The 10,725-nt window shown below is 56.8% G+C and overlaps 1 protein-coding gene across 1 annotated transcript in view; it reads left to right on the top strand.

The window, feature by feature from the left end:
- Positions 1 to 3,204: 3,204 nt before the first annotated feature.
- Positions 3,205 to 10,725, top strand: part of RNF31 (ring finger protein 31) — a 32,249-nt gene continuing 24,728 nt past the window's right edge. Inside the window, 5 exon segments of the mRNA XM_061444264.1 lie at positions 3,205 to 3,286; positions 3,289 to 3,359; positions 6,736 to 6,789; positions 7,692 to 7,847; positions 10,509 to 10,561. Coding sequence (XP_061300248.1) covers positions 3,205 to 3,286; positions 3,289 to 3,359; positions 6,736 to 6,789; positions 7,692 to 7,847; positions 10,509 to 10,561 — 416 coding nt within the window.

Here is a 10,725-nt window from a genome sequence, read left to right on the forward strand (position 1 = left end):
CTATAGCGCCCCATAGAGACCCTATAGACCCCCATAGAGACCCTATAGACCCCCATAGCGCCCCATAGATCCCCATAGCGCCCCATAGATCCCTATAGCGCCCCATAGAGCTCTATAGACCCCCATAGAGCCCCTATAGCGCCCCATAGATACCCTATAGCGCCCCATGGATCCTTATAGAGCCCTGCAGAGCCCCATAGATCCTTATAGCGCCCCATAGAGACCCTATAGACCCTCATAGATCCTTATAGAGCTCCTATAGAGCCCCATAGATCCTTATAGTGCCCCATAGAGACCCTATAGACCCCCATAGATCCTTATAGCGCCCCATAGACCCCCATAGATCCCTATAGCGCCCCATAGAGCCCTTATAGAGCCCCATAGAGCCCTATAGTGCCCCATAGAGCCCTATAGCGCCCCATAGATACCCTATAGAGCCCCTGTAGAGCCCCATAGATCGTTATAGTGCCCCATAGAGACCCTATAGACCCTCATAGATCCTTATAGAGCCCCTATAGAGCCCCATAGATCCTTATAGAGCCCCATAGAGCCCTATAGCGCCCCATAGAGCCCTATAGCGCCCCATAGAGCCCTATCGCGCCCCATAGATCCCTATAGACCCCCATAGATACCCTATAGCGCCCCATAGATCCTTATAGCGCCCCGTAGACCTCCTATAGAGCCCCGTAGATACCTATAGCACCCCATAGATCCCTATAGTGCCCCACAGATCCCTATAGCGCCTCATAGATCCCTATAGAGCCCCATAGATCGTTGTAGCACCCCATAGACCTCCTATAGAACCCCATAGATCTCTGTAGCACCCCATATATTCCTATGGAGCCCCATAGGTACTTACAGTGCCCCATAGACCCCTATAGCGCGCTATAGACCGCCATAGATCCCCTGTAGCACCCCATAGATCCCTATAGCACCCCATAGATCCCTATAGTGCCAATCCCTATAGAACCCCAATTCCCCCCTATAGGACCCCAATTTCTCCCCATAGAACCCCAGTGTCCCCCCATAGCACCCCAATATTGCCCATAGGACACCAGTTCTAGAGCCCCATTAACACCCCATAGAACCCCAATAGAACCCCATTAATCCCTATAGAACCCCATTAACCCCCATAGAATCCCATTAACCCCCATAGAACCCCATTATCACCCCATAGAACCCCCATTCCCCCCATAAACCCCCACTCCACCCCATTAAAACCCCATAGAACCCCATTAGAACCCCATTAACCCACATAGAACCCCATTACCTCCATAAACACCCCATAGAACCCCAATAGAACCCCATTAATCCCTATAGAACCCCATTAACACCCCATAGAACCCCGATAGAACCCCATTAACCCCCATAGAATCCCATTAACCCCCATAGAACCCCCATAGAACCCCATTATCACCCCATAGAACACCCATTCCAGCCATAAACCCCCACTCCACCCCATTAAAACCCCATAGAACCCCATTAGAACCCCATTAACCCCCATAGACCCCCATTACCCCCATAAACACCCCCATAGAACCCCAATAGAACCCCATTAATCCCTATAGAACCCCATTAACACCCCATAGAACCCCAATAGAACCCTATTAACCCCCATAGAATCCCATTAACCCCCATAGAACCTCTATAGAACCCCATTATCATCCCATAGAACCCCCATTCCAGCCATAAACCCCCACTCCACCCCATAGAACCCCATTAACCCTCATAGACCCCCATTACCCCCATAAACACCCCATAGAACCCCAATAGAACCCCATTAATCCCTATAGAACCCCATTAACCTCCCATAGAAACCCATTATCACCCCCTAGAACCCCCATTCCCCGATTAACCCCCATTCCCCCAATTAACACCCCATAGAACCCCATTAACCCCACATAGAACCCCATTAACCCCCATAGAACTCCATTATCCCCCCATAGAACCCCCTTAATCCCCCATTCCCCCCATAGAACCCCCTTAACCCCCCATAGAACCCCATTCCCCCCCTCAACCCCCCATTCCCCCATTAACCCCTATAGAACCCCCCCTAGAACCCCATGAACCCCCATTCCCCCACTAGAACCCCATTAGCCCCATAGAACCCCATAGAACCCCCTTAACCCCCCATAGACCCCCAATCCCCCCCATAGACCCCCAATCCCCCCCATAGAACCCCCTTAACCCCCCATAGAACCCCCTTAACCCCCATAGAACCCCCCTTAACCCCCCCTAGACCCCCCTTAACCCCCCCATAAACCCCCATTTCCCCCCCATAGACCCCCATTAACCTCCATAGACCCCCCTTAACCCCCCCATAGACCCCCATTAACCCCCCACAGACCCCCCAATCCCCCCCATAGACCCCCCAAAGCCCCCCACAGACCCCCATTTCCCCCCCATAGACCCCCCAATCCCCCCCATAGACCCCCATTAACCCCCATAGACCCCCCTTAACCCCCCATAGAACCCCATTAACCCCCCCTAGACCCCCCAAACCCCCCCATAGACCCCCCTTAACCCCCCATAGACCCCCCTTAACCCCTCCATAGACCCCCCTTAACCCCTCCATAGACCCCCATTACCCCCCCATAGACCCCTAATCCCCCCCATAGACCCCCATTTCCCCCCCATAGACCCCCATTAACCCCCATAGACCCCCCTTAACCCACCCTAGACCCCCCTTAACCCCCCCATAGACCCCCATTTCCCCCCCATAGACCCCCATTTCCCCCCCATAGACCCCCCAAACCCCCCATAGACCCCCCTTAACCCCCATAGACCCCCCTTAACCCCCCATAGACCCCCCTTAACCCCCCACAGACTCCCATTAACCCCCATAGACCCCCATTTCCCCCCCATAGAACCCCCTTAACCCCCCATAGACCCCCATTAACCCCCCACAGACCCCCATTAACCCCCCACAGACCCCCATTTCCCCCCCACAGACCCCCATTAACCCCCCACAGACCCCCATTTCCCCCCCACAGACCCCCATTTCCCCCCCATAGACCCCCCTTAACCCCCCATAGACCCCCATTAACCCCCCTGAACCCCCATTAACCCCCCACAGACCCCCATTTCCCCCCCATAGACCCCCATTTCCCCCCCACAGACCCCCATTTCCCCCCCCATAGACCCCCATTAACCCCCCCTTCCTCTTCCCCATTATCACCCCGGCCTGTTCCATTGCAGGACCCTATGGGGGGCCCCCCTTTGGGGCTCCCCCGACTCCACACTGCCCTCAGCATCCTAGAGAAGTACGGCAGGAACCTGCTCCAAACCCGGCCCCCCGGCACTGGAGGTGTGTGAGCTACAGCAACCCCGTCTTCAGCTCCACACTGGGCCCCATACAGGTACCTGCGCCCCATAGATCCCCTATGGGGTCACTATGGGGTGCTATGGGGTGCTATAGGTCACTATGGGGCTGGTGCTGTGTGAGCTACAGCAACCCCGTCTTCAGCTCCACACTGGGCCCCATACAGGTACCTGCGCCCTATAGATCCCCTATGGGGTCGCTATGGGGTGCTATGGGTCGCTATGGAGTGCTATGGGTCACTATGGGGGCTATGGGGCTGGTGCTGTGTGAGCTACAGCAACCCCGTCTTCAGCTCCACACTGGGCCCCATACAGGTACCTGCGCCCTATAGATCCCCTATGGGGTCGCTATGGGGTGCTATGGGTCGCTATGGAGTGCTATGGGTCACTATGGGGGCTATGGGGCTGGTGCTGTGTGAGCTACAGCAACCCCGTCTTCAGCTCCACACTGGGCCCCATACAGGTACCTGCGCCCCATAGATCCCCTATGGGGTCACTATGGGGTGCTATGGGTCGCTATGGGGTGCTATGGGTCACTATGGGGCTGGTGCTGTGTGAGCTACAGCAACCCCGTCTTCAGCTCCACACTGGGCCCCATACAGGTACCTGCGCCCCATAGATCCCCTATGGGGTCACTATGGGGTGCTATGGGGTGCTATAGGTCACTATGGGGCTGGTGCTGTGTGAGCTACAGCAACCCCGTCTTCAGGTCCACACTGGGCCCCATACAGGTACCTGCGCCCCATAGATCCCCTATGGGGTCACTATGGGGTGCTATGGGTCACTATGGGGTGCTATGGGTCACTATGGGTGGTGCTGTGTGAGCTACAGCAACCCCCGTCTTCAGCTCCACACTGGGGCCCCATACAGGTACCTGCGCCCCATAGATCCCCTATGGGGTCGCTATGGGGTGCTATGGGTCACTATGGGGTGCTATGGGGGCTATGGGGCTGGTGCTGTGTGAGCTACAGCAACCCCGTCTTCAGCTCCACACTGGGCCCCATACAGGTACCTGCGCCCCATAGATCCCCTATGGGGTCGCTATGGGGGCTATGGGTCACTATGGGGTGCTATGGGGGCTATGGGGCCGGTGCTGTGTGAGCTACAGCAACCCTGTCTTCAGCTCCACACTGGGCCCCATACAGGTACCTGCGCCCCATAGATCCCCTATGGGGTCGCTATGGGGTGCTATGGGGGCTATGGGGCTGGTGCTGTGTGAGCTACAGCAACCCCGTCTTCAGCTCCACACTGGGCCCCATACAGGTACCTGCGCCCCATAGATCCCCTATGGGGTCGCTATGGGGTGCTATGGGTCACTATGGGGTGCTATGGGTCACTATGGGGGCTATGGGTCACTATGGGGTGCTATGGGTCACTATGGGGGCTATGGGGCTGGTGCTGTGTGAGCTACAGCAACCCCGTCTTCAGCTCCACACTGGGCCCCATACAGGTAACCTGCGCCCATAGATCCCCTATGGGGTCACTATGGGGTGCTATGGGTCGCTATGGGGTGCTATGGGGGCTATGGGGCTGGTGCTGTGTGAGCTACAGCAACCCCGTCTTCAGCTCCACACTGGGCCCCATACAGGTACCTGCGCCCCATAGATCCCCTATGGGGTCGCTATGGGGTGCTATGGGTCACTATGGGTCACTCTGGGGGCTATGGGGCTGGTGCTGTGTGAGCTACAGCAACCCCGTCTTCAGCTCCACACTGGGCCCCATACAGGTACCTGCGCCCCATAGATCCCCTATGGGGTCGCTATGGGGTGCTATGGGTCACTATAGGGTGCTATGGGGTGCTATGGGTCACTATGGGGCTGGTGCTGTGTGAGCTACAGCAACCCCGTCTTCAGCTCCACACTGGGCCCCATACAGGTACCTGCGCCCCATAGATCCCCTATGGGGTCACTGTGGGGTGCTATGGGTCGCTATGGGGTGCTATGGGTCACTATGGGCTGGTGCTGTGTGAGCTACAGCAACCCCGTCTTCAGGTCCACACTGGGCCCCATACAGGTACCTGCGCCCCATAGATCCCCTATGGGGTCACTATGGGGTGCTATGGGTCACTATGGGGTGCTATGGGTCACTATGGGGCTGGTGCTGTGTGAGCTACAGCAACCCCGTCTTCAGCTCCACACTGGGCCCCATACAGGTACCTGCGCCCCATAGATCCCCTATGGGGTCACTATGGGGTGCTATGGGTCACTATGGGGTGCTGTGGGTCACTATGGGCTGGTGCTGTGTGAGCTACAGCAACCCCGTCTTCAGCTCCACACTGGGCCCCATACAGGTACCTGCGCCCCATAGATCCCCTATGGGGTCACTATGGGGTGCTATGGGTCACTATGGGGTGCTATGGGTCACTATGGGGCTGGTGCTGTGTGAGCTACAGCAACCCCGTCTTCAGCTCCACACTGGGCCCCATACAGGTACCTGCGCCCCATAGATCCCCTATGGGGTCACTGTGGGGTGCTATGGGTCACTATGGGGGCTAAGGGGCTGGTGCTGTGTGAGCTACAGCAACCCCGTCTTCAGCTCCACACTGGGCCCCATACAGGTACCTGCGCCCCATAGATCCCCTATGGGGTCACTATGGGGTGCTATGGGTCGCTATGGGGTGCTATGGGTCACTATGGGGCTGGTGCTGTGTGAGCTACAGCAACCCCGTCTTCAGCTCCACACTGGGCCCCATACAGGTACCTGCGCCCCATAGATCCCCTATGGGGTCGCTATGGGGTGCTATGGGTCACTATGGGGTGCTATGGGTCACTATGGGGTGCTATGGGTCACTATGGGGGCTATGGGGCTGGTGCTGTGTGAGCTACAGCAACCCCGTCTTCAGCTCCACACTGGGCCCCATACAGGTACCTGCGCCCCATAGATCCCCTATGGGGTCGCTATGGGGTGCTATGGGTCGCTGTGGGGTGCTATGGGTCACTATGGGGGCTATGGTCACTATGGGGTGCTATGGGGTGCTATGGGTCACTATGGGGCTGGTGCTGTGTGAGCTACAGCAACCCCGTCTTCAGCTCCACACTGGGCCCCATACAGGTACCTGCGCCCCATAGATCCCCTATGGGGTCACTATGGGGTGCTATGGGTCACTATGGGGTGCTATGGGTCACTATGGGGCTGGTGCTGTGTGAGCTACAGCAACCCCGTCTTCAGCTCCACACTGGGCCCCATACAGGTACCTGCGCCCCATAGATCCCCTATGGGGTCACTATGGGGTGCTATGGGTCACTATGGGGTGCTATGGGTCACTATGGGGCTGGTGCTGTGTGAGCTACAGCAACCCCGTCTTCAGCTCCACACTGGGCCCCATACAGGTACCTGCGCCCCATAGATCCCCTATGGGGTCGCTATGGGGTGCTATGGGTCACTATGGGGTGCTATGGGTCACTATGGGGCTGGTGCTGTGTGAGCTACAGCAACCCTGTCTTCAGCTCCACACTGGGCCCCATACAGGTACCTGCGCCCCATAGATCCCTATGGGGTCACTATGGGGTGCTATGGGTCACTATGGGGTGCTATGGGTCGCTATGGGGTGCTATGGGTCACTATGGGGTGCTATGGGTCGCTATGGGGTCCTGTTGGGTTCTATGGGGTTCTATAGACCCCTATAGGGCACCTATAGACCCCCATAGGATCCCCATGGTACCCCTATAGCACCCCATAGGACCCCAAAGAACCCCATAGGCCCCCCATAGGCCCACCATAGCCCCCCATATCCCCCCATAACCCCCCCATAACCCCCCCATATCCCCCATAGCCCCCCATATCCCCCCCATAACCCCCCCATAACCACCCCATATCCCCCCCATATCCCCCCATAACCACTCCATAGCAGCCCATAGTGACCCATAGCACCCCATAGTGACCCATAGCACCCCATAGTGACCCCATAGGGGTCATAACCCCCCCATAACCCCCCCATATCCCCCCCATAGGGGGTGACCCCATAGGGGGTCATAACCCACCCCATAACCCCCCCATATCCCCCCCATATCCCCCCCATATCCCCCCCATATCCCCCCATAACCCCCCCATATCCCCCCATATCCCCCCATATCCCCCCATAACCACCCCATAGCAGCCCCATAGCCACCCCATATCCCCCCCATAACCCCCCCATATCCCCCCATATCCCCCCATAACCCCCCCATATCCCCCATATCCCCCCATAACCCCCCCATATCCCCCCACATCCCCCCATAACCCCCCCATATCCCCCCATAACCACCCCATAACCACCCCATAACCACCCCATAACCACCCCATAGCAGCCCCATTGCCACCCCATAGCAGCCCCATTGCCACCCCATAACCACCCCATAGCAGCCCCATTGAGCCCCCTATGTTTGCCCTAGGGGGCCCGGGAGGTGCTGATGCTTTTGGGGTACACGGCCGAGGTGGGGCCGGGGCTGAGCTTCCCGCCGGGGGTCCCAGCCCCACACGGGCCCCACGTCGCCGCCGTCACCGCGGACGTCTTGGTGCTGAGGAGGGAGCTGGAGCTGGTGCTGGCGGTGAGCTATGGGGCGGCTATGGGGTGCTATGGGGCGGCTATGGGGTGGCTATGGGGGGGATATGGGGTGCTATGGGGCGGCTATGGGGTGGCTATGGGGGGGATATGGGGTGGCTATGGGGGGGAATATGGGGTGCTATGGGGGGGCTATGGGGGGGTTATGGGGGGGATATGGGGGGGATATGGGGTGCTATGGGGGGGTTATGGGGGGGATATGGGGGGGTTATGGGGTGGCTATGGGGGGCTATGGGGCGGCTATGGGGGATTATGGGGTGGCTATGGGGGGGTTATGGGAGGGATATGGGGGGGTTATGGGGTGGCTATGGGGTGCTATGGGGGGCTATGGGGTGGCTATGGGGCTGTGGGGGGCTATGGGGCTGTGGGGGGCTATGGGGCTATAGGGGGTAGTGGGGTAATGGGGCTATAGGGGGCAATGGGGCTATGGGGGCAATGGGGGGGCTGTTAGAGGCTATGGGGCTATGGGGGGCAATGGGGCTATAGGGGGTTATGGGGGGCTATGGGGGGCTATGGGGTCAATGGGGGGATATGGAGCTATGGGGGGCTATGGGGTTATGGGGGGGCAATGGGGCTATGGGGGGTGATGGGGTAATGTGGGTCAATGTGGGTCAGTGTGGGTCAATGTGTGGGTCAATGTGTGGGTCAATGTGGGTCAGTGTGGGTCAATGTGGGTCAATGTGGGTCAATGTGTGGGGTCAGTGTGGGTCAATGGATGTCAATGTGTGGGTCAATGTGGGTCTGTGTAGGTCAATGTGTGGGTCAATGTGGGTCAATGTGTGGGTCAATGTGTGGGTCACTGTGTGTCAATGTGGGTCAATGTGTGGGTCAATGTGGGTCAATGTGTGGGTCAACGTGGGTCAATGTGTGGGTCACTGTGGGTCAGTGTGGGTCAATGGGGGTCACTGTGGGTCAATGTGGGTCAATGTGGGTCAATGTGTGGGTCAAGGGATGTCAATGTGTGGGTCAATGTGGGTCAGTGTGGGTCAATGTGGGTCAATGTGGGTCAGTGTGTGGGTCAATGTGGGTCACTGTGGGTCAATGTGGGTCAGTGTGTGGGTCAATGTGGGTCAATGTGGCTCAATGTGGGTCAGTGTGGGTCAATGTGGGTCAATGTGTGGGTCAATGTGTGGGTCAGTGTGGGTCAATGTGGGTCAATGTGTGGGTCAATGTGGGTCAATGTGGGTCAATGTGTGGGTCAATGTGTGTCAATGTGGGTCAATGTGTGGGTCAATGTGGGTCAATGTGTGGGTCCATGTGTGTCAATGTGGGTCACTGTGGGTCAATGTGGGTCAATGTGTGGGTCACTGTAGGTCAATGTGGGTCAGTGTGGGTCAATGTGGGTCAATGTGGGTCAGTGTGGGTTAATGTGTGGGTCAATGTGTGGGTCAATGTGGGTCAATGGGTCAATGTGTGGGTCAGTGTGGGTCACTGTGGGTCAATGTGTGGGTCAATGTGGGTCAATGTGGGTCAATGTGTGGGTCACTGTGGGTCAGTGTGGGTCAATGTGGTCAATGTGGGTCACTGTGGGTCAATGTGTGTCAATGTGTGGGTCAATGTGTGGGTCAATGTGGGTCACTGTGGGTCACTGTAGGTCAATGTGGGTCAATGTGGGTCAATGTGGGTCAATGTGGGTCAGTGTGGGTCAATGTGGGTCAATGTGTGGGTCAATGTGGGTCAATGTGGGTCAATGTGTGGGTCAATGTGGGTCAATGTGTGGGTCAGTGTGGGTCAATGTGGGTCAGTGTGGGTCAGTGTGGGTCAATGTGGGTCAATGTGTGGGTCAATGTGGGTCAATGTGGGTCAATGTGTGGGTCAGTGTGGGTCAATGTGGGTCAATGTGGGTCAGTGTGGGTCAGTGTGGGTCAATGTGGGTCAATGTGGGTCAGTGTGGGTCAATGTGGGTCAATGTGGGTCAATGTGTGGGTCAATGTGTGGGTCAATGTGGGTCAATGTGTGGGTCAGTGTGGGTCAATGTGGGTCAATGTGGGTATGTGTGGGTCAATGTGTGGGTCAATGTGGGTCAATGTGGGTCAATGTGGCTCAATGTGTGTCAATGTGTGGTCAATGTGGGTCAATGTGGGTTATATGTGTGGTCAATGTGTGGGTCAATGTGGGTCAATGTGGCTCAATGTGTGTCAATGTGTGGGTCAGTGTGGGTCAATGTGGGTCAATGTGGGTCAGTGTGGGTCAATGTGGGGTCAATTGTGGGTCAATGTGTGGGTCAGTGTGGGTCAATGTGGGTCAATGTGGGTATGTGTGGTCAATGTGTGGGTCAATGTGGGTCAATGTGGGTCAATGTGGGTCAGTGTGGGTCAATGTGTGGGTCAATGTGGGTCAATGTGTGGGTCAGCGTGGGTCAATGTGGGTCAATGTGTGGGTCAATGTGTGGGTCAATGTGGGTCAATGTGGGTCAATGTGTGGGTCAATGTGGGTCAATGTGTCTCAATGTGGGTCAATGTGTCTCAATGTGGGTCAATGTGGCTCAATGTGGGTCAATGTGGGTCAATGTGGCTCAATGTGGGTCAATGTGGGTCAATGTGTGGGTCAATGTGGCTCAATGTGGGTCAATGTGTGGGTCAATGTGGGTCAATGTGTGGGTCAATGTGGGTCAATGTGGGGCTCAGCTTCCCCCTTTCCCCCCCAGAACCAGCACCCGAACCCCCACTTCCTCACTGACATCCTAAAGGGGGCGAAGAGGTGAGGATGAACTGGTTTGAACTGGTTTGAACTGGTTTGAACTGGTTTATACTGGTTTAAACTGGTTTGGACTGGTTTGAACTGGTTTGGACTGGTTTATACTGGTTTGAACTGGTTTATACTGGTTTATACTGGTTTGAACTGGTTTGAACTGGTTTATACTG

This window comes from Pezoporus flaviventris, unplaced genomic scaffold (assembly GCF_033815535.1).
Source record: "Pezoporus flaviventris isolate CSIRO_AGI_PZ_B2104156 unplaced genomic scaffold, CSIRO_AGI_Pfla_v1 ptg000746l, whole genome shotgun sequence".
Classification (NCBI taxonomy): Eukaryota; Metazoa; Chordata; class Aves; order Psittaciformes; family Psittacidae; genus Pezoporus; species Pezoporus flaviventris.